Raw genomic sequence first — 24,608 nt, forward strand, 5'->3', positions numbered from 1 at the left:
CCCACCAACAACTTAGCCAACACTTTAACATCCGTGTTCAATAGTGATATTGGTCTAAATGACCCACATTCCACCGGATCCTTCCCTTTTTTGGGGGATTAGTGTGATTACTGCCTGCATCATCGTCTCTGGCAACTCCCCCTTCTCCAGTGCTTCATTAAACGCCCCCAACAGATGTGGTGCCAGGTCCGCCGCAAATTCCTGATAAAATTCTGCCGGGTACCCATCCGGCCCAGGGGCCTTGCCCGACTTCATACCCCTGATACTGTCCAGCACCTCCCTCAGCCACAGGGGCTCCTCCAATGCCTGCCTCTTTGCTTCCTCCACCTGGGGAAATTCCAGCTCGTCCAGAAACCGCCCCATGTCCCCCTCCTCTCCTCCTGGGTATGCCTCATGAAGTCCCTGGTAAAACTCTCTAAATGCCACATTTAGCTTTCCTGGCTCTGACACCACATCCTCAGCCCCAGTCCGGATCTTCAATATTTCCCTGGATGCAGCCTGCCTCCGCAGCTGGTGCGCCAGCATGCGGCTCGCCTTCTCCCCATACTCATAATGCACCCCTCTTGCCCTACCTACCGCCCTCCCCATTGTCAGCCTGTCAAATTGCCCATGCAACTTTTTCCTCCTCGCCAATCCCTCCATGGTGGGCACCTTCAAATATTCCCTGTCCACCTCCACTACCTCGCTCACTATAGGGTCATGACCCGCTCTCCTTTCCTTATTCGCACGAACCGTAAACAAAATAATTTTTCCCCGGACCATTACCTTCAGTACTTCCCAAAAAATGCCCGCCGTCACCTCGACATACTGATTCAACCCCACATAATCCCTAATCGCCAACCGCACCTTGTCACAAAAACCTCCATCCGCCAACAACCCCGAGTCAAACCTCCACCCCGGCCTCTGTTCTCGTCCCATACTGAACCGAATATCCAGCCAGTGGGCTGCATAGTCCGAGATAACTATCCCCGCATACTCTGCCCCCTCCACCACAACCAAAATCTCCCAACTCACTGCAAAGTAATCAATCCTCGAATACACCTTATAAACATGTGAAAAGAAGGAATACTCCCTTCCCCCTGGGTTCTGAAAACGCCAGGGGTCTACCACACCCATCGCTCCATGAACACCCCAGCTCCCTTGCCATTCGTACCCTACCCATCGATCTGGGGCTCTATCTATCCAACCTCGGCTCCAGGACACAGTTAAAATCTCCTCCCATGATGAACTGGTGCGTGGCAAAATCTGGGATTGCTGCCAGCAACCCCCTCATAAAACCCACATCATCCCAATTTGAGGCATGCACATTTTTCAACACTACCGGTGCCCCTTCCATTAACCCACTCACAATCGCATATCTCCCACCCGGATTCCTCACCTCCTTTGCACTCACGAATCCCATTTTTTTGCTCATTAAAATCGGCACACCCCTCGATTTCAAATCAAACCCCGAGTGAAAAACCTGCCCGACCCACCCCTTCCTTTACCTAACCTGGTCCTTCACACGGAGGTGCGACTCCTGCAGAAAGACAACCCCCGCTTTCAAGCTCCTGAGGTGTGCGAACACCCGCGACCTTTTACCCAGCCCATTCAGTCCCCAGGTATTCCACGTTATCAACCTTACCAGAGGCTTGCGCCTCCAATCCCCTCTACCGTCCGTCATCTTCCGTACTTAACTCCCGCACCTTTAGCCCATCCCAGATGGCCACTTTCTCCGTCTTTGACCATGTCATCGCTCACCCCCTGCCACGTCGCAGAAACCTCCATCCCGCTTTCCCCCTTCCCCTTATTCTGCCCCCACTTCCCCTTTCCCCCCTCCCCCTGGCCACCGCTCTTGGCCTTCTCCCCCACCACCTCACTTCCATTCACCAGCATAACCTGCCAGCGCGGCTGCCCCTGCCCAAAGGCACAATCTAATGACCTCCCCCTCCCTCTCCTGCCCCACTCCTGAGCTCAAAGAAGAAGGCCTCCTGCTGGCCTTACCCTCCCCACCCAAACAAGGACTTCTCCTGAACTCCAGGCAGCCTTCTCCAAAAGCAAACAAACTGATGTTAAACACAAACAGTCCCATAAAACAGGAGGGGGGATGGGAACATCCATCCCCACATAAACTTTTCACCCCTACAACTCCTTTCAACATTGAACAGAAACCACCCCCCCCCCCCCCCAAAAGGCGAAAATCTCCCAATCTCTACACCCACTTCAAACATGCTCCCGACCATTACATAGTGCCAGCACCCCGGTTCCCAAGCATTGTCCGCTCAGCTCCCCCTCAATTTATGCTCCTTAATGAAGTCTTCGGCCATTTCTGGGGTCTCGAAATAATACTCCCGGCCTCTGAACGTCATCCATAATTTCGCCGGGTAGAGCACCCCAAACCTGATCTACCGCCGGTACAGCACCACCTTGGCCTTGTGGAAACCTGCCCACCGTTTTGCCAACTCGGTTCCGATAACCTGATAAATTTGGACGTTATTTCCCTCCCAGTCGCAGCTACGCTTCTCCCTGGCCCACCGTAGAAGTGTCTCTTTCTCGACAAATTTATGGAGTCTCACGATCACCTCCCGCGGTAGCTCCCCATGCTTTTGCCTCAGGGACTTATGCGCTCAGTCCACTTCAGGTGCCTTATTAGCACCTCTCTGCCACCAGCCCCGCCAGTATCTTTTTTTTTGTATAAATTTAGAGTACCCAATAATTTTTTTCCAATGAAGGGACAATTTAGTGTGGCCAGTCCACCTAACCAGCACATCTTTGGGTTGTGGGGGTGAAACCCATGCAGACATGGGGAGAATGTGCAAATTCCACATGGATAGTGACCCAGGGCCGGGATTCGAACCCGGGTCCTCAGCGCCGTAGTCCCAGTGCTAACCACTGTGCCACATGTGCCTCCCCCCACCAGCATCTTCGAGACGTACCTCGTGGCACTCACACCTTCCACTCCTTCAGGCAGGCCCACTATTTGCAGTTTCTGTCTTCTCGAGGTAAAGTCCTGCTCCTCCACCTTTGCCCTCAACGTTTTACAAAGGTCTCCTAGGAGCTCCACTTACGCCTCCAGAGCCACCACACAATTGCTGTGGTCCGAGATCACTCCTTCAATCTCCAGAATCTGTGATCCCTGCACCTCCAAATACCTCTCCATCTGCTTCAGAGTACTCTTCAGGGGTGCCACAGCTTCTGCAATAATCTTTGCATGATCCTCATGCATTTCTTTCCTGTTTATAGAATTCCTCCTTGATAAAAGTCATCAATTCCTGTATCTGGGGCTTTCCAGCTTGCCCCTCCACTGCCTGCATGCTGGGAGAGACTGTCTATGAAGCACAAGACTGCTTCAACTTTCCAGCCAAATGTCTCACTGTTTTCTGCCGGGTCTGGTGATCAGAAGACATACTATTCCAGGGGTAAACTACTCCTCTAATATTCATCTACGCTTTTTCATCAAAATTCCACCCGGTTCTGTGTAAAAAGAGCTATTTTCTGTGACTTTAAATAGGAGCAGCCCTGTCTGTGACCATTCACTCCATGGCCACAACCGGAAGTCCTTAGAAACATTGTAAGCCTCTTCCACTATCTTTAATTTCCCTAGTAACCCATGGATGGATCTTTCTTACTGTGATTTTGTTTATCAATTAAATCTGCTTTCGTTGAACATTTTGAATTGTCTCTTTAAATATATCCGACTGTTGATTTAGTGTATTTTAGTCTATTTACCCATTCAGCCTCAGCTAGCTCTTCTATTTCAATCTGTTTCAATTTCAGATTTTTGTTTGGGATTGGAATATGTGGCTTTCAATCTTAATATGGAATTCAATTGCATTATCATCATTTTCTCATGCTCTATCCCTTGCTGGTTCCACCACATATTGGGTGGGATTCTCCGTCCCATGAGACCAGTTTCCTGGTGCGGCGTGCCTCCGCTGGCAGCGGGATTCTCTGATCTGCCAGCCGACCAATGGGGTTTCCCAATGTGGGCAGCCCCAAGCCGTCGGGAAATCCTCGGGCTTGAGTGCGCCGCTGGTGAAACGGAGAATCCCGCCAGCAGAGAATCCAGCCTTGTTCTAGGAAACTGTCATAAAAGCATTTTACAATCTTCCAGACTACCTTTGCCAATTTGAGTTGTCCGGTCTATATGAAGGTTGAAGTCCTATGTAATTATTCCCATTCTGAACTTGACCGTATAGAGTCAGGAAGGTGCAGGGATCTCCACCACTCTTTTTCCTCCCTGATCAAACAGTTCCCCTGCCTCTAAGAGAGGGGACATTAAATCTCATCCATTTCTCTGAATTGGTGATTAGATCTTCACCATTTCTATCCATTTGTGCCATTAGTTCATCTACCTTATTCGGATTGCTTCCTGCTTTCAGAACAAGAGACTTTCATTTTACTTTTTTACCTCAATTATTATTTGCATGCACCTTATTCGCTGACGTTCTCTGTCTCTTCATGTCCCGCTTTACTGGCCTTTGTCCAAGCTGTTTACACTGCTCTATTGCCTTACATTTTCTCTTTAGATTTCTAAATTTTCCTTCACCTGAACATTTTGCTAACGTTTTCAGTTTAAAACTCGATTCAGAGCCCTAGTTAGTGGATTCACCAAGACACTGATCGCAGCCCAATTGAGTGAAGTCCATTCAAATGGAACAGCCCCCTCTTTTTTCAGTAATAGTTCAGTGCCCCTCTCAACATCCCAACTTAAACAGCACTCTTTGAGCCACATATTTAATTCTCTTATCTACTTGACTCCAAGCCAGTAAGCACATAGTTCGGGTAGCAACCTAGCAATTATTACCATTGTTTGGTTTTGCATTATAATTTGGGGCCTTACTCCTCAAACTCTCCCAACAGATTATTCTTGTTCTACCTATGTCCTCAATTACTAAGTGGACAATGAAAACTGTATCTTTCACCTTCCACTCCAAGTTCGTCTCCAGTTACAAGGAAATATCCATAACGCTGGCACCCGACAGGCATCGCAATGTCTTGTTTACCACGGCAGAGAAGAGTATCTATCCCTCAGACTATCCTGTCCCTATTACGGCCACAAACAATCCTATTTACTTCCTTCATTGAATGGTTTCCTGCATCATAGTGCAAGGTCAGTTTGCATATTGTTTGAATTATTGTTCTTATCCACACAGGTCACAAGTGTTATGATCCTTGACCAGACCTCCTAAGCTTTGCATAAGATCTGGTTCATGACCAATAACTTCTTGTTTAAAGTAGACAATGCTTGAGATTTAAGACAGTTTCTAAGAGAATAACGTCACACGATCCAACATGTTTTGAACACAAATTTACTGAAGAAGTTCAGAAGAATAAAACAATTTACAATATGGGCGGAATTCTCCGCTCCCGCGATAAATCGGGTAGGCCGTCGTGATCTCGGCCGAGTTTCACAACGGCCTTGGAGGCCGCTCCTCTCACCTTATTCACCCCCACCCGGGGGGCTAGGAGCAGCGCTCCGTAACTCTCAGCCATCGGGCCTTGACGCTTGCGTCAAGGCGGCGCGCCGAGAATGACGCGATGGCGGCGCCTAAGTGACGTCAGCAGCGCGTGCGCAGGTTTGCCGGCTCCAACCCGCGCATGCGCGGCTGACGTCACGACAGCTGACGACTCAAACCCACGCATGCGCGGTTGCCATCTTCCCCTCCGCTGCCCCGCAAGACGTGGCGGCTTAATCTTGCAGGGCGGCGGAGGGGAAAGAGTGCGTCACTTTGAGACGCCGGCCCGACGATCGGTGGGCACCGATCGCGGGCCAGTCCCCTCCCGAGCACGGCCGTAGTGCTCACTCCCCTCTCCGCCCCCCACAAGCTTCAAACGAGCATTTGGCGCCCATGTTCACGACGGCAGCGACCAGGTGTGGTTGGTGCCGTCGTGAACCGGTCGTGAACGGCAGGCCGCTTGGCCCATCCGGGCCAAAGAATCGCCGGTCACCGTGAAAAACGGCGAGAGGCAATTCTTCCGAGCGGAGGGTGGGAGAATCGTGGGGGGCGCCAGGGGGGCGTGTCGTGAGTCGCCTGGCCCTCCCGCGATTCTCCCACCTGGCGTGGGGAGCGGAGAATTCCACCCTATATATCTGATACTTTAATGTTCATGGTTAATGTGAAGTACATATTATTTAGTAGGTAAACTGTCGTTGAATACATCACTCTGCACAATAAATAGCAGATGCAAACAAGACAAATTCCATGGATTTCTCAACAACCCATTCAGACATCAGTAAGCACTGTGAGTTTTGTGAGGGCCATGAAGAATCCAGCACGAGTTGAAGGATAGAAAGAAATAACATTTATATATATATATATATATATATATATATACACACACACAACAGCAGCAGCAGCAACTCCCTTGCTGCTCACTAGGGGCTGTGTTAGCACAGGGCTAAATCGCTGGCTTTGAAAGCAGACCAAGACAGGCCAGCAGCACAGTTCAATTCCCATACCAGCCTCCCCAAACAGGCGCCGGAATGTGGCGACCAGGGGCTTTTCACAGTAACATCATTTGAAGCTTACTTGTGACAATAAACGATTTTCATTTCATTTTCATTTCCTCTCCAGCTGGTTCCAAACTGGTCAGCTTTATTTATGCAGGGAATCTGCTCATGATTTCTCCGCCCCCCTCATTGGGGAAGCTCATACTCCCTAAGGGTTGTGGGATTGCTATTATACCCCAGCCAGTGGTAAGTAGGCAGGTTATAACATCCCTCCCCCCCCCAAAGTCCAAGGAATCCACCGAAGACCCTGGCGAAGGAGGGCGTCGGACTCGTTTTTCCCACAGGCCGGACATCATTTGCATGAGGCACTGGATTGGGCGGCATGTAACGAGACGGAGAATGGCGCTTCTGTGATGAACGGCGTAACGGTTGTACAGCCACGGCCCATGGGCCCGAGGACTCCCCCTATGAGGCATCCTGTGTCTCCATCTCGGAGTTGGAGTCCGCTGTCTACGTCATCTCAGCGTCTCTATCTCCATGCACTTCTGCAACGACCAGCGCAGGCTTTGAGCGTGGCACCAGAGGAAGATTGTGAGGCATACTCTCCACTGTGTCTGGTCTGTGTGGCTGTAGAAATGAGCTCCGGGGGCGGGGAATCTTTGGAAGGGATGGTCTTCTGGACCGAACGTGGTCTACATGCTTGCGCTGGAGACAACCCTGAGCTTGCACCTGGTAGGAGATAGGGCCGTTCGGCGAAACATAATGCCAGGGATCCACTGGGAACCACCAGCAAAATTTCGAACGAACACTGGGTCACCGGTCGCAAACTGCCGATTCGGCCGTGCCGAGAAAAACCATGTCCCTGCCGTTCTTGAGTGCGGCGTACTTTTGCGCCAATGTCTGGGAATGCTAAGGCGGGTGCAAAGTCTCCGGCCCATTAGGAGTTCCACGGGAGCGACCCCAGTCACCGCAGGTGGAGTGGTCCTGTATGAAAACAAAAAATGAGCAAGTCTAGTGTCCATAGACCCGGAAGACTGCTTCTTTAGGCCTCGTTTGAATGTCTGCACTACGTGCTCCGCCAACCCATCGGTAGCCGGGTGGTATGGAGCGATGCAGATTTGCCGTATGCCGTTCATCTTCATGAACCTCACAAACTCCTCACTTGTGAATGGAATGCCGTTGTCTGTGACCAGCACCTTGGGGAGGTGTTGCGTACTGAAAGACAAACGCATCTTTTTGATTGTTGCGCAGGACGTTGTGACTACCATCTTATGCACCTCTAACCATTTAGACTGGGCATCGATTAATAGAAGGAACATGGATCCTTTAAAAGGGCCGGCAAAATCCACATGTAAGCGCGCCCAAGGCCGCCCTGGCCATTCCCAGTGATGTAGGGGCGCAGCCAGTGGAAGCTTCGGATGCTCCTGACAAATGGCCGGGAGGGAGGATCCAGCTCCAACTGTAGGTAGGCGTGACTCGTATCTAATTTCGTGAATGAGAGTCCGCCTGCAAGCTTCGCGTAGAGATCCTCTATGTGAGGCATTGGATATCGGTCGAGTCGGGAAGCTGTATTCACTGTCAGCTTATAGTCGCCGCACTAGCGAACTGTGGCATCTGGCTTCATTACAGGTACAATTGACGCGGCCCAGTCAGCGAAACAGACGGGCCTGACAATACCCAAAGACTCCAAATGAGTGAGCTCCCCTTCTATCTTCTCGAGCAAGGCGTAAGGCACTGGGCGCACCCAGAAATAGCGCGTCGTGGCTCCTGGTTCGTCTTGGATATGGTCTACGGCCCCTTTTATTTTCCCCAAACCGGGCTGGAATACATCTGGGTACCGTCCTAGTGCCTCCGTCAACCCTCCTGTTTGGAGGATGTGCTGCCACTGCAGCCGCAAATGGCGCAACCAGTCCTGACCCAACAGGCTGGGCCCGTGGCCACGTACCACGATAAGTGGGAAACTCCCCTCCTGGTGTCCGTAAACAACAGGGTCCCCCGTGTAGGTGGTCAACCTGGCCTGTGTGTCGGTTAATGAACAGTCTGTATACCCTGCTTGATGCGGTTGAATGTCCTCTGGACGATCATGGGGACCGCTGCGCCAGTGTCCAACTCCATCTCAAGTGGGTGACCATTGACCCTGTTGCTCGTTCTGGGTGAGTGTGCTTAACACTCAATTTGGCTCTGTTTCATTCCTTAGCTCTGGAGTCGCCAGGTATCGTTAAGATACCGCCACAAGTTTCAAGGTCAAGTTCAAAGCAATAAAACCATATACCAATTAGTAAGTTCAAACAAATGGGATTATAATACAATTATAAACTTCTCATGCACACGCTAAGATGACTAAACTATTCCTACCACTAAATAGACCAATACTTATCTGAATAAGGAACTGCCGGATCAGGGGGACAATGGCCTCTTGCTCTGCACTGGGTCCGCAGACTTCAGGTTGGTACGGGTTAAAAGGGGTCAGGAGTGTCTATCTCTGGTAGCGATCATTGTGAGACACTTACTTGCTGGCGTTACTGTCCGAACCTCTCCTCTCTCTCGGTCAAGGTCTTCTTTGGTAAAGGCTGGTCAAGAGAGGAGGGCTGGTCAAGAAGAACAAACTGAGTTTGGGACCTGTCTCTTATAGGTCCCAGGGCTTCGCGCCCTTTTGGGTGGACCCTCTATCTCCTGGGGATCGATTGGGTCTTTTCCCAATCGATTTGTTTGAATCCCCCCCAATACTGAGGCTGTCCCTCGACTACTGGACGGGCTTCAAGTGCTTTGTCTTCGAACACCGCTGGTGCCGGGGTGTCTGGCTTCCTATAAAATGTTGCAATCACTTCCCTATTTGTGTCCTTTGTCCCTGGGATCGTTCCATTACTATGCTAACTGTCCCGGAGATTTCTTCATTAGTATGCGGAATGTTCGTTTCGGTGCTGTCTGCTCTCTTAGCAGACAGAATACACATTGGCTTGGTGCAGCCTGCTTGTGCTGCAAACTTTGTCCATTTTACCCTGCAAGCTTTGCGTTCCTCCATTTTGTATTGAGGGAATGGCCAACTTCGATGGCTACACTCCCTCCTTGTGATCCTAACGCAAAAGCGTGAAGGATCACCCAAGTACGGTGTCTCTGTTCCCTGACCTCAGCGAGTTCCATGGCCTCTGTACTTTCCTCAATTATGCCAAAAAACTTTATCTAACAATTTCTGATTGGTACTATGTCAAAGGGGACATGTATTATCAATTGAAATCGGGAACCTCTAACTATCCTCAATAAACTACTCTCATCTCATATTTAAACATTCTACAACATTCTAAATCCTTAATCATTCACACAGCAGCATCATTACATTTCATTCTCTCTGACTCGGCAGTCGAGGTCAGAGGTACATCATTAACAGAAAGAATCTCTTTATTTTACAAAGGCATCGAGTGTAAAAATAAATACTTGATTACATTTCCAGGGGTTCGGGGGACTGGTGGAATCCAAAATAGGGGATCTCACTCTATACACTGTTGAGGCATGAGAGCGGTAGGCTCTCCTTCTCTAGTTCCTCATCCTGAGGGTTTGGACTATAATACAGATGATCGCTATTGCTAAAAGTGATTCTATAACGTACGACAAGGAGTACCACGTCAGAAATCTGGTACACCAGGTCGGGGTACTGTTACCATTGACTGGGCTGGGGGTGGTCTGGGTTTGGGAGAAGTTAGCAAACATTGTACTGTGGGAAAGGGGGTTTGCGTCCACGCGTAACCATGCAGATGCCACAAAAGCTAAAAACATAGCAATTGGATTGCTCTTCATCTCTCTCTCTTCTCTTCTCTTCCTTCCTTCCTGGGATCTTGCTGTGCTGTTGCTTCGGTTCCTCTCTCGAACGTCCGAAAGCTATGGGATCAAGCATATTATCTGTCAGTGTTCAGCTTAATAGTCCTCTTGTTCCAAATTTCCCTTTATGAGCATTGGATATCGGTCAAGCCGGGAAGCTGTATTCACTGTCAGTTTATAGTCGCCGCACTAGCGAACTATGGCATCTGGCTTCATTACAGGTACAATTGACGCAGCCCAGTCAGCGAAACCGACGGGCCTGATAATACCCAAAGACTCCAAATGAGTGAGCTCCCCTTCTATCTTCTCGAGCAAGGCGTAAGGCACCGGGCGCACCCAGAAATAGCACGTCGTGGCTCCTGGTTCGACTTGGATACAGGCTTCGGCGCCTTTTATTTTCCCAAAACCGGGCTGGAATACATCTGGGTACCGTCCTAGTGCCTCCGTCAACCCTCCTGTTTGGAGGATATGCTGCCACTGCAGCCACAAATGGCGCAACCAGTCCTGACCCAACAGGCTGGGCCCGTGGCCACGCACCACGATAAGTGGGAAACGCCCCTCCTGGCGTCCGTAAACAACAGGGGTCCCCCGTGTAGGTGGTCAACCTGGCCTGTGTGTCGGTTAATGAACGGTCTGTATACCCTGCTTGATGCGGTTGCATGTCCTCTGGATGATCATGGGGACCGCTGCGCCAGTGTCCAACTCCATCTCAAGTGGGTGACCATTGACCCATACTGCCATCTTAATGGGGGCCACACGGGGAGCTGCCACACAATGCAGCTGCAGGCAGTCGTCCTCCGTCTCCATGTCCTCGGGAGTAGTCACCGCAGGTTAGACCAAATGAAAGGTACAGCCCCTGGGCTGGCCAAGTTTCTTTTGGACTGGCGGCGCCTCTGGCGCCCCAGGATCGGCATCCGTGACGGGGTTGGCACCCACAAGTCCAATACTGACATCGCTCCTCATCCATTGGTTCTTGAGAAGGCTCCCTTCGGAGAGGAACGTCTGGCGGCCACTGCCGTAGATCCGGACGCCGCCTCGCCCAAGGTACTGCAGGGGTGCGGAGAGACGCTTTTGGACGGAAGGGGTTGTGCCCTAAGACGTGCACTTCCATTCCCTGTAGCTCCTGCACTCCCAGTTCTGCGCGCTCTCAGGACAATACTATTTAAATGGCCTGTTGAAAAGTCAATGTTGGCTCAGCTAACAGCTTTCTCTGGGTGGCCGCATTGTTAATATTGCAAACCAAACGGTCGCGTAACATTTCTGACAAGGTCTCACCATTGTCATAATACTCCACAATCCTGCGTAGCCTGGATAGAAACTCTGCAAGGGATTCTCCTGGGGTCCTCTCAGCGGTAATAAACCGGTAACGCTAGACTATCGTGGACGGGGTTGGGTTAAAATGTTGCCCTACTAAGTTCACAAGTTCATCAAACACCTTGGTGCCTGGCGCAGCTGGGTACATAAGGCTCCTAATCACCCCAAAAGTATGCGGGCCGCAGGCGGTGAGCAAAATGACCACCTGCCGCTCGTTTTCGGGGATGTTGTTTACCTGGAAATAGTAATGCAACCGTTGTGGTTCCAACTTCCCATCGCGGCATCAAAAACATCCAAACGTCCAAACAGAGGCATGGTGTAACAGAAAAAAGTACTTCCAACCTGTATCCAACAAAAATCCAGGGATGTGGCTTCAACAGCGTAGACAGCTATCCACTTTAACCCTCGTTGCCAGTTTTGTGAGGGCCACAAAGAATCCAGCACGAGTTGAAGGATAGAAAGAAATGACATTTATTTACAATAACATATAGATATCACACGCAGCAGCAGCAGCCGCCGCCGCAGCAGCAGCAACTCCCTAGCTGGTTCCAATCTGGCCAGCTCTATTTATGCAAGCAATCTGCTAATGATTTCTCCGCCCCCTTCATTGGGGAAGTTCATACTCCCTCAGGATTGTGGGATTGCTATTAGTCCCCAGCCAGGTTATAACAGTGAGTCACACAATCCCGTTGAAACAATCTCTTTCACAAGAGATTCTAGACTTCACCTTCGAAGATCTCGCCTTGGAATTCTCTCCAAAACTCTGATGACCTCAACAACGACCACCTTGCAGTGTTTAGATCTCATTTCCCGAGATTGTTACCCTGGATTCTTGAGTCTGTATTCCAGCCCAAATAACAAAAACAACTTCAGCTCTTCAGTCATGCCAATCAGAATACTCCTGCTCCAAAGAAGTATCTTTGCCTGAGCATCCTGCAGCATAGAATCACCAACCTTCTGCTGTCTTCTTAACTCTTCAAGGCTTCTCCGAGGCCTCTTTGATTACCAGAGCCTTCACCACTTAGTTTAGCCAATAGTGTCCCTTTTTCTGTTTTATGCCCCTATCTCTATTCCTCTTTCTTAATTGGGATCTCTCCCTGTCCACACTCTCTCGCCTCTATCTGGGAATCTTCTTTTGGGAATTCACCCTGTCTTCTGCCTGGCATTCCCTTCCATTCTGCTTTTCTGCACTCTGCTTTTTCTTTTGTTACGGATGCCTGGTCAACTCTCAATAATGACTAAGAGACTGGGCCATAAGCCACACCTTTTTTTAAGTGTCAAGACAGTGTGAAAGATCGATTCATTCCAGGATAATATCAGAAATAGGGCTCAGTTATTTTACAAACAAACTTAATTAAAAGAAAAAAAACAATGATTTAACTTTCAAACTTCAACCCTAATAATAATAAATTACATGCAGTTTCTTAACCCTAGCACACTAGCTCCCATTGAACAATAATGTATCAGAACACGCAACTCTCATGCCACTTTCACAGGTAGACAAAGACAATGCTTGCATTTTCAAACCAATTTTTCTTCTGATAGGGACATTCATTCTGAACACTTTTTCCAAAGCCTGCCTCGGTGGCAACTTTCATGACCTTCTTGATCGATTTCCAAAACTTCTTCTGTGTAACTGTTCAAAACAACATTTTTTCTTTCTCTCTCTAAGCTCCACTCAGCCCCTCAAACAAAGATTCTCCACGTGGGTTTCCAGGCATGAACCATCAGTGCTATCTTGGCTGTTTCATTGCCCACTCCCGTGTATACAAAACAACAGAGCTATGCTATTGATATGCAATTAACCTCCCGTTGATGGATAAAAGGTCCATCAGACTCTGTAACGGGCTAATAGCTGTTCAGGCAAAAGTGTCCTGAAGAACAATAGACCTGGGGCATCCTCTGCAGTCCCACTAATGAGCAAGTCTGACTGGGACAGTGTAACTCGGCCAGATGTGGGTTATCCCTCTGACTCTGTGCTAGCAGGTTTCTTTTCACTCAGTCTGCTTAACTCCTAAATTGCGTGCTACGTTGGGGTCTCATTTCTGGATCCAATTTCCTGATATCTCCTTTTTGTAACACATTTTTCTCACTGCCTGGGATTCCCTTTGACTTATGACACTCTGATCCCAATCACATGATTGGGGCTGTTTTAGCACAGGGCTAAATCGCTGGCTTTGAAAGCAGACCAAGGCAGGCCAGAGGCACGTTTCAATTCCCGTACCAGCCTTCCCGAATAGGCGCCGGAATGTGGTGACTAGGGACTTTTCACAGTAACTTCATTGAAGCCTACTTGTGACAATAAGCGATTTTCATTTTGGGGCTGGTTTAGCTCACCGGGCTAAATCCCTGGCTTTTAAAGCAGACCAAGCAGGCCAGCAGCACGGTTTAATTCTCGTACCAGCCTCCCCGGACAGACGCCGGAATGTGGCGACTAGGGGCTTATCACAGTAACTTAATTGAAGCGATTTTCATTTGCGCTGTTTTCTTTTTTCTCCACAGGCCGTGTCCTTGCCCTAAAGAACTTCAAATGCTGTACTGTACATGTGCCTCACCTCCTGATCCTCATGCGCAAAACCCAAGGGCTAATTGGGGCATGCTGAATTCCCATGAGAAAGTAATTTAAATTTCAAACTACTATCCCCTGGAGAAGGAAAGCTTCACCATAATAAAGGTCTTTTCACAATGGGCGTGATCCTTTGGCCATGCTGTTTCAGAAAAGCATCTCGTTGCGATGAAACATGGTCAGTGAAAGCCGGGAGATCTGCTCCCAGGATCCACATGGCTTGCAACACCTCGCGAGATCTAACGCAATCTTGCGAGGCATTACATGAGGAATTCCGAGGATCAGTTTTTGGCAAATCTGCATATTAGAGTGAGGCAGTAAGCCACACTCTAATGTGCAGATTCACAAGGTATCTGAGGCTTTGAGATTCGACTCCTTTGCCTTGATGACCTCAGGTGACCACCATTTGGTACTGGTCCTCACAAATGGGGAACACATGCTAAGGCACTCGTGGGGGTCTCCAAGGCGATTGGAGGTCCCCAGCTGCATGCCTTTTGGCACTGCTGGTGCCACCCAAGTACTCTGGTAGTACCAGCCTGCGCCCTGGAAGTGCCATCTGGGTGCGAGTCTGACACTGCCCAGGTAACACTGTCAGCTGGCAGGGGCACTGCCAGGGTGTCAAGATGCATTTTCTGCACGTGTGCAATTGGGCTGGGGTTGCCCACTGTGGATGTTGCGGGGTGTTGGGCATTCTCCCATGTTGCGTTCGGATTGGGAGGAGTTTGGATTGTTTTTTGTGGGCCTCAGAGATCGGGTGCCATTTAAAAACGGTGTCCCGATCTTTTGCTACAATGAGGAGTTCCGGCAAGCGGAGTTCCCCGTTGCAAAAAACAGGGCTATGTTCCCCGTTTAGGCCCCTTATTCAACATGACTAGTGTTAAATAGCCATGTGTTTCTCAGCATTGGGAGTGCTGGGAAACACGCGGTTTAAACGCACTCGCTCGGGGATTTCATTTTTGGGAGAATCACACCCAATGTCTTTACAAGAAATACTTATCATAAAAACTTCTAAGAAATAGTTGATCAAACACCTTGGCAGTGTCAGACTGGCACCCAAACAAATAGTTGATCAAATACTGTACAGGTGATCTTTTCACTTTGTCCACAATACGCATATCATATTATAAAGTTATAAAGGCTTAACCAAACAAAAGCCAGTGTATGTAACAAGTACGATTGACTGATTTTAAGTGCCATTGAATTACCAAACCTCAGAACCTGCCTTTTCTCCTATACCTTTTTCTTTAAAATTTGACAGAGCATCAACAATTATAGGGTTGTTTACATAATCTTTTTATGGTCAGCCAAAGGCTTAGAGTGACTGAGAGAGAGTGTGAGTGTGAGAGAATGTGAGTGGGAGAGAACATGAGTGAGAGGGCTTGTGAGCGGGGTAAGCTGAGAGGAGAGATAGAGAGAGAGAGCGTGAGTGAAAAAAAGATCCGAGTCATGGAGAGAGTCCAAGTCAGAGAGAGAGTGCGAGTGAGGGACAGTGAGAGTGAGAGAGAGAGAGAGTGCACGTGAGAGATAGAGGGCTGGATTGTCCGATTCTGGGGCTGTCCCCACGCCGATGTGGGAATGGTGATGTTTTACGCCAGAAAAAATGATGCAAAATGGCCACCGATTCCCCGATTTGCCGGCACCCGGCTCTCACTGCCAATGTGCTCCGGAGAATGGCTGGGTCCATGGCCGCGCATGCGCACGGTGGCTGCCGGCAGTGGCTGCGCCGTGCTACATGGCGGAGGCCGCATGCGGACCCGGCCCGCAAAATAGTCGCCCCTTCAGCCTGCTCGCACGTGCCAGACCACCCCTCCACAGTGTCCCCAGCCCCAAATGACCACCCTTGCCCACAGATCGGCCCACCCCCGACTGTGGCAGCGCCGGACTGAGTCCGCAGTCGCAATGTCAAGTTTTCGATGGGTGAGGCCACACGCGATCCACACTGTCGGGAACTCGGCTGGTAAGGGGGCAGAGCATCGGGGATCAGGCCTCAGGCAATGTCTGTGCAATGAGTGTGCAATTGAGTCACTGAATGAGTGAGAGTGCGAGATACTGAGCGCTTATAATAATTATTAGTGTCACAAGTAGGCTTACATTAACACTGCAATGAAGTTACTGTGAAAATCCCCTAGTCGCCACACTAAAGTGCCTGCTCGGGTACACTGAGGGAGAATTCAGAATGTCCAGACAAGCTTGTCTTTTGGGAATTGTGGGAGGAAACTGGAGCACCCCGAGGAAACCCACGCAGACACAGGGAGAATGTGCAGACTCCACACAGTCAGTGACCCAAGCCAGGAATCGAACTCGGGTCCCTGGCACTGTAAAGCAAAAGTGCTGACCACTGCATTACCGTGCCACCCATGGGACTGGGGGTGAGTGCCTTACACCCAGTTTTAGGTTCCTCACTCACACTTACCATCACACAACATATACACACACATCCACTCACTTTCCTCCATCCGCATTCACTAACCCATGCTGCCCATTTTTTTATTACTTAGTCCTTTTCTCTGACATTGTCTTACCTTTGATCAAAAATAGTTTATTTCCTTAAAACTTAACATTTATGTTTGAAAATCAGTTTATTGTTCTGACAAACAGTACAATTTCCTGTCGGCCCTTGAGTGAGGAGAATGTGCAAATGTGCCCTTCCCGCTCCCGATCGAAAAGGTTCAGTTCCTGTAAGAACACTATTCATGACGTCCTAAGCTGCTCTTGCTCATGTATTTGCTTTGTTTGGTCCTTTGTTCCGCACTGTAACCACTCACTGTTTGTCCATGTACTATTTGTCAATGTACTCTGTCGATTATTCTTTTTTTGTCTTCCATGTACAGACTGTGTCGTTCCCTTCGCCGCATAAAAATGCTTTTCGCTGTACTTCTGTACATGTGACAATAAATCAAATCAATCAATCAAGATTGGATAAGCCTGCTCTACACTATCATTTCTACTGATTGGGACAGCTTCTGCCTTCTCTGTAGACTTATTTCAATTCCTCCAGCTTCCTTGTGGGTTTACAAATGGAGATCTACTGCCCCCTAGCTGCCCTCCAGCTGCCCATGTGACATATCATTCCCATCTGCCAGAATCACTTTGTCCCTTACCTGAGAAACTCTACGGTCTTCCAAGTGTAACCTAAAATCTATTGAGATGTTGTTTCAAAATTCTTCCAGTATTAGCTGTTTCACATTCTCAAAAGTTTGTTCTAACTTCAGTGATTGAAACCACATATCAAGCAACATTTATTTTACCCTTGCAAATTCTACAAATGCTTCATTCAACCTTTCCTTTAAAATTTCAACTGATTAGCTTCAAGGACAAGCTCATATACCTTAAGTACCGCAGTTTTAACAACCTCATATTCTGAGGATTGTTCTTCGAAAGGCTAGAATGTATGGCCTTCCCAACTAAGACAATTTGCAAAATGTCCTTTGGTAATTTTTATTTTGTTGCCACCTTTTCAAATATGAGATAAAGTATCTCTCAACTCCATATTCAATGAATTTAGGCACTGTACGAAAACTCTTTGTTATATCCACCCAGTGCGGGGCATAGTCCAACATCATTTTTGCCGAATACTCGACATCTACCACCCTTGCCAACAATGTCTTATCCAAAACAGGGAAATCTATTCGGGAGTACACCTTGTGCACAAGGGAGTAAAACGAGAATTCTTTCACCCTCGGCCTCCCAAATCTCAACGGATCCACTTCCCCCCATGTGCTCCATGAACCCCTGTGATGATATGATCTGCATACTCGTCTGCCATTGGGCCAGAACGTCGGCTTACCATTGGCCCTGGTCGGTCATGTGCCTCTCGACCGATTGGCCGAGAGGCTGAGTTAACCACGCCTCTATCAACGAGGTATAAATGCTCAGAAGCCTGACGATCGGCCTTTTCCACTGTAGACGATCGCCAGGCTGTGTTCTAGTTAATTAAAGCCTGACATTGGTAAATCACTCGCCTCGCGTGCAATTGATGGTGCATCAACCCCCGAAGCTCCTTAGCTGTAGCCGACACCCTCGGCATCCCCTCCAGTTTCCCACTTACCATAACATACCTTCCCCCAGAGTCAGCTGCTATATTTTGCACCTCGAACACCACCCGCATACTGACCAAAATCACCACCCACTTCGTTTTAAAGTCAATCCTGAATTAAATACTTACTCAACCCATCCCTTCCTCAGCCTAATCTGGTCCCCCACCTTGGTGCATCTCTTGAAGCATGGCCACATCCACCTTCAATCGCTTTAAGTGTACGAACACATGGGCCCTCTTGACTGGCCCATTCAACCCTTGCACGTTCCACGTGATCAGCCTGTGTAGTGATCTCCATATCTGTATGTACACAAGGGGTTAATGTATAGATGTAACAACTCAGTAATCACTAGAGCACTAGAGACAGGTATAAATAGACAGACTCAAGCCAAGATCCGTCTCTTCACAAGAACAGGGACTAGGGACCACAAGCAGAAAAAGACAGCTCAGCACAGGTGTAGCTAATCATAAGTATTTCTTATTATAATCTTATTCATGTAACATCCTGTTTAAGCATTGGAGAGAGAATAAACTCACGGTTAATTTGTCAATGTTACTCAATAAAGTATTTGTTCTAATTGGAAGACTACGAGTGTTAATCAACATTGAGTTAAAGATCATCCTGGAAGAAGCAAGTGAGTAACATATATTGCACAAATCAATATAACATTCCTAATAGAAATAGTAATATAATAGCCTGGTCAGAGAGCACCCTGCCGATCAACCATAGTCCCTCTTGGGCCAGCCTCCGGCTTGTGTTCCGCACCTCCACAGGCCCGTCCTCAGGTGCCCACCGTCATCGATCCTCCTCTACTTTCACTTTAAACGCCCTAGCCCTGTCAGCAGTACTTCCCCCCCCCCCCATCCCAAATCCCCCAGCAACGACCCATGCTCCCATCCCCCCACTGATCTTCCACTCACCCCCACTGTGCATCCATGAACTAGCCTGCCCAGCTAGCCTGGCAATCCCTCCCATGGTGCCTAGCATCCTACCCTCCACTGATACCCCTGCCCCCCCATTCGAACATTAGTGCAACAAGCAAAAACAACCCCTCCCCAAGCCCAAACAAAGTGACCACTGCCCATCCCTTAACAAAGAACAAAGAGCAAACCTGAAACCGAAAAAATAAGAAATGTCCCCAAACACAAGTTGGCAGCAGCATCACAACATCGCCACCAAAGTTCAAAGTCCACCTTCTCCTACCAGTCCATTGTCTTTAACAAATTCTACCGCCTCCTCCACTGAACCAAAGTACAATTCTCAGCCTTTGTGGGTCACCCACAGACGTGCGGAGTATAGTAGCCCAAACTTCACTACCTTATTGGAGAGGGCTGCCTTGACCTTGTTAAAGCTTGCTCTCCTCTTGGCTTTCTCTGCACTCAGATCCTGGTACACTTGGATTTCACTGCCCTCCTAGGTGCAGCACCTCGTCTGCCTAGCCCACCTCATAATTTGCTTCTTGTCCAGGAACCGGTGCAACCGCACCACAATCGCCCTCGGTAGCCAGTTTCCCGGGGCTTCCTCATTAGCGCCCTGTGTGCTCAATCCACCTCCAAAGGCCGTGCAAACACATCCTCTCCTAGCAGCTTCTCCAGCATATTCCCCACATACGCGCCAGCATCTGGCAGGCCCATGATCCTTATGTTCTGCATGTGTAACCGTATCTCCTGGAACCTTCTCCTGGAGCCGCCTCTGTTGGACACGCATCAGCTCCATCCCTGCTGCCATTAAGTCGAACTGCTCCTTGTTTCCCCACCACCTCCTCCATGGGGCAGTACGGTAGCACAGTGGGTTAGCAGTGTGGCTTCACAGCGCCACGGGTCCCAGTTTGCTTCCCCGCTGGGTCACTATCTGTACATTCCGGTGCATGTTTGGGGAGGCTGGTACAGGAATTGAACCGTGCTGCTGGCCTGCCTTGGTCTGCTTTAAAAGCCAGCGATTTAGCCCAGTGTGCTAAACCAGCCCCAGACAGGTTAGGTGGATTGGACATGCTAAATTGCCCTTAGTCCAAAAAAGGTTAGGAGGGATTATTGGGTTATGGGGGTAGGGTGAACTGAAGGCTTAAAGTGGGTCGGTACAGACTCGGTGGAAGTGAAGGCTTAAAGTGGGTCGGTACAGACTCGATGGACCGAATGGCCTCCTTCTACACTATGTTCTATATTCCATCTTCTGGATCACCTGACACTGGGCCGCCAGCTTCGTTTCCATGTGGTTGACCATCACCTTGATCAAATCCACTGCCTGGGCCTGGTCCTCCAGACTCCTCTACCATTGCCCGTCCGTCGACCACTGAGCCGGTAGGGCCGCTCCCTGCCCCTCCGCCATCTCCACGTGACTCGCAGACGCCTCACCAGCTCCAATCAACTGATTCCCTCTTTTTCGACTGCTTCTGGCCCTCAGCTCCACACACTAGAGAGTCAGTCTCTTCCACTCACACTCCTGCACCTTTTTTCCACCTCACATCCTCCTGTTAACCGGGGAAAATGTCTGAAAAAACCAGCACGAAAGGGAAGCATCAAATGTGTGACCACGCACTCCATGGTAGCCTTCGGAAGTGACCAAATGTAATATTTACAAGTTTGCAGATGATACAAAGCGAAGTGGAAATGGTATTGTGAGGAAGATGTAAAGTGACTACAGGAAGATTTGGACAGACTTAGCGAGGGGCAAGAACACGGCAGATGACTGCCATGTGGAAAATGTGAGGCAGTCCACTTTTGTAGAAGGAATAGATATACAGAGTATTTCCTAAATGGCAAGAAATTAGAAAATGTAATCTACAAAGGGGTCTGGGTGTCCTTGTCCATAAATCACTGAAGGCTAACACGCAGGTGCAGCAAGCTATTAGGAAAGCAAATGGAATGTTAGCCTTTATTGTGGAGATGCCGGCGTTGGACTGGGGTGAGCACAGTAAGAAGTCTTGCAACACCAGTTTAAAGTCCAACATGTTTGTTTCAAACACTAGCGTTTGGAGCACTGCTCCTTCACCTAAGGAAGGAGCAGTGCTCCGAAACCTAGTGTTTGAAAACAAACATGTTGGATTTTAACCTGGTGCTGTAAGACTTCTTACTTAGTCTTTATTGTAAGAGGATTTGAGTGCAGGAGTACTGAGGTCTTGATTCAATTGTATTGAAACTTGGTTTGACTGTACTTGGAGTACTGTGCACAGGTTTGGTCCCCTTACCTCAGAAAATATATTATTGCCAAAGAGGGAGTGCAACAACGGTTCACCAGACTTGTTCCGGAGGTGGTGGGACTGTTTTATGCAGAGAGATTGGGAAAACTGGGTCTGTAATCCGTAGAGTTTCGAAGAATGAGAGGTGATCTCATTGAAACGTACAAAAGACTGAAAGGAATAGACAGAGTGTGTGCAGGTTAGATGTTTCTCTTGGTTGGGGAGTCTAGGACCAAAGCGCACAATTTCAAAATAATGCGGATGCCTTTGGACTGAGATGAGGAAAAATTACCTTACTCAGAGGGCTGTAAATCTTTGGAATTCTCTGCCTTAGAGGGCTGTGGAAGCTCAGTAATTGAGTGTGTTTAGGTACAGATTGATATATTTCGGATTAACAACAACATGAAGGGTTATGTGGAAAGTGTGTGTAGAAGACATTGAATTGTCCGATCAGCCATGATTGTATTGAATGGCGGAGCAGGCTCGATGGGCTAAATGGCCTACTGCTGCTTTTATCAAATTTCTGACCCTCGGACTCATCACAAGTCACTCTGTTCTTAAATCACTTTGTGCTCCACGCTCGCTACTTACATTAATGGGACAAAAGCAAAATACTGCAGATGCTGGACGTCTGAAATAAAAACAGAAAAAGCTATACACAGTAAACAGATCAATTAGTATCTATGGTGAGTTTAAGGGTCCTTCCTGTTGATTCCCTTATTCCCCTTTCTTTATTTTTGTCGTTATCATTTTGATCCTATAACGCTGAATGCACATATATCTTTAAGTCAAGCAGAGGAAGTGGTGAACTCAAAAGTTAGACAAGAGTACACTGCACTAGCCTTCAGACAGCAGAACTCAGTCTTTTTAGCACCTGAGAGATCAGTGAGACTTTGTTTGATTGGTTGGCTGGTGGTCAATGAATTGGCCAAAAGGCTGTATTCTGCCCAGTAACAGGTGGTGACTCGATCCTACCTGAGTGGGATGATTTTCAAAGAACCAAGAAAAGGACAGCTGAGTCCTGGTTGCACGGTGGAAAGGAGCTGCTCTCACTTTGTTTTCTCCAGAAAATCTGCATAGCTGCTGTATTTCTGAAACTGCAGAGACCTGAATGAGTCTACAGCAAAAATTATGACAGACTGAAAGCAGAAACATCAAACTGAAAGCCTAGATTTTGAAGGAAGGTGTGCTAGTAAGTGGGAGTTGAATTAAAGGGAGGGGGGTTAGGAATTAGGTAATGGGTAGCCTGTTGTATTTGCTGCATACTTAGTTATATTTATTGTAATTAATAAATTTAATTGTGTTTAACTTTACAAACCTGGTCACTGTAGTTATTGGGCTGCCAAGGGCCAAAGTCTTTTCTAAGAATTATTTGCGACTCTGGGTCAAGTGGGGCTGAAATAGGCTAGCATATGGCACAGTGGTTAGCACTGCTGCCTCATGGCTCCAAGGTTCCAGGTTCGTTCCCGGCTCTGGGTCACTGTCCCTGTGGAGTTTGCACATTCTCCCAGTGTCTGTATGGGTTTCACCCCCGCAACCTAGATGTGCAGGGTAGGTGGATTAGCCACGCAAAATTGCTCCTTAATTGGAAAAAATGAATTGGGCACTCCAAATTTATAAAAAGAAAGTGGGGCTGAAATTGACCGTGCAGGAGCCCAGGGGTTCATGAGAGATACAGAGTGAATGTTTTGCGTTGATGACCTTCCATCTGAACTGGAAAACATTAGAAATGTAACAGGTTTTAAACCAGTACAGTGGCACAGAAAGAGGAGGAGGATTGTTTGTAATGGAGTGGAAAGCGGGTGAGATTAAAAGACAAATGGGATGATGTTGCAAGGCAAAGGAGATACTATTATGTCAAGTAAAAAACAAAACATGGGTGTAAATGGGGAAAGTAGAATCGTCACCAATAGCTATGATCTGAAAAGCTGAGGTGGCAGAGGTTATGATCTGAAATTTGTGAACTTAATTTTGAATCTGGCTGTAAATTGTCTAATTGAGATGCTGGCCAGGATGTTGTGACCTTGCTGTGGCGGGTTTTACCCTGTGGCAGATGCAGTGTGCCATTGGAACATCCATTGACTTTGCCCGGACCGCAAGAATTCACCAGTGGGAGGGGCTTGAAAATTCTGACTGCTGTTCCTGAAGTTTAGATTGTGTCTCATTAGAATAGTGTACATTTGAAGGATTGAAAACCCTTACTATGCAGCTGTACTTTTTCTTGTTCAATTCACAGAGCTGTTAACATTGGGGAAGTGTGAGTTTTCTGCCCAATAAGGGTTAAAATTAGTACGATTCTTTCATCTAAAAGCTACATTTGAATTGTTGCAGGGATGCCCATGCCATTATTTTTGTCATCGACTGTGGGGACAAACTGAGAATTGTCGTGGCTAAACATGAATTAGACATCCTCCTCATTCATCCAGGTAATAGGAGTCAATGTCTGCTATCTGTTTTAGATGATGCAGTGAACTTCCTTGCACAGAATTTAATTCAGAATAAAGTGCAGATTTTCATGTCAAATTACATTAGGACGTTTTACTGTTTACTTTTCTTTTTTTACACTTTATTTTCTTTCCTTTCCTTGGCAGAATCTTGAGGTGTCTGTGTTCTCTGGCTGATAGACTGTTAGTAGAAATGCCAAATTGCAAACCATGGTCGAAAATCAGCTGAACATTTCCTTCAGCTGGGCCCTCTACTCAATTTCACTTTGGTGCTCAACTGTCTAACAGATTTGTCACTCCTGTCATTATCTTGTGATTCCTGCTGGGAAGCACACATGTGGACATCAAGAGGAAAATAAACAACTGTATGGTGATGCCCTCAGTGGTTGAACAGCTTAAAATGTGTTCACTGTCCAGATTTGCAAATGAAGAATAGGAGATTGAGAAAAAGTCTCAAGGGTTCCTGGTACATCTAGAACCATGCCCTTACAAGAGTGTTTTCTGGCGAAAGGGGCAGAGGGATTGAAAATAAACACTATGTTCATCCAAGTATTGAAGAAATTGGATACTGTGATAGAAATTTAACGGAAGAGTTTCTAAGTATCATTTTGGACACAACTGGCAGGGTGTCTCTCAACAGCCGCATTGGCGAGATCATGGCATGTATTTAACGGCACTTAGTGCCGGAAATGATTCCCCCAAGAGCTGTTTGCCATTACTGGCTGTCTCATCATCTGATTTGTCTGTCACATGCCTCAGCATCTCACCGGTAACAAGGGGCTTTTAATTGCTCTCTCACCACTCACTCCCAGTCAACACACAAGCA

The 24,608-nt window shown here is 48.0% G+C and overlaps 1 protein-coding gene across 5 annotated transcripts in view; it reads left to right on the forward strand.

The window, feature by feature from the left end:
- The window catches only part of LOC119951755 (ADP-ribosylation factor-like protein 6), a 204,383-nt gene that overhangs the window by 21,675 nt on the left and 158,100 nt on the right, over positions 1-24,608 (forward strand). For 4 of the 5 annotated variants that reach the window (XR_005457672.1, XM_038775083.1, XM_038775085.1 and 1 more), the window contains exon 4: positions 23,670-23,764. The exons of the other annotated variant lie outside the window; for it this stretch is intronic. Coding sequence is in view for 3 of the 4 variants with exons in the window: in XM_038775083.1 (XP_038631011.1) it covers positions 23,670-23,764 (95 nt within the window). In the remaining variant the exon portion in view is untranslated. The remainder of the gene's footprint in view (positions 1-23,669; positions 23,765-24,608) is intronic. 5 annotated transcript variants of the gene reach the window in all.

Source organism: Scyliorhinus canicula, chromosome 17 (genome assembly GCF_902713615.1).
Source record: "Scyliorhinus canicula chromosome 17, sScyCan1.1, whole genome shotgun sequence".
NCBI classification, from domain to species: Eukaryota; Metazoa; Chordata; class Chondrichthyes; order Carcharhiniformes; family Scyliorhinidae; genus Scyliorhinus; species Scyliorhinus canicula.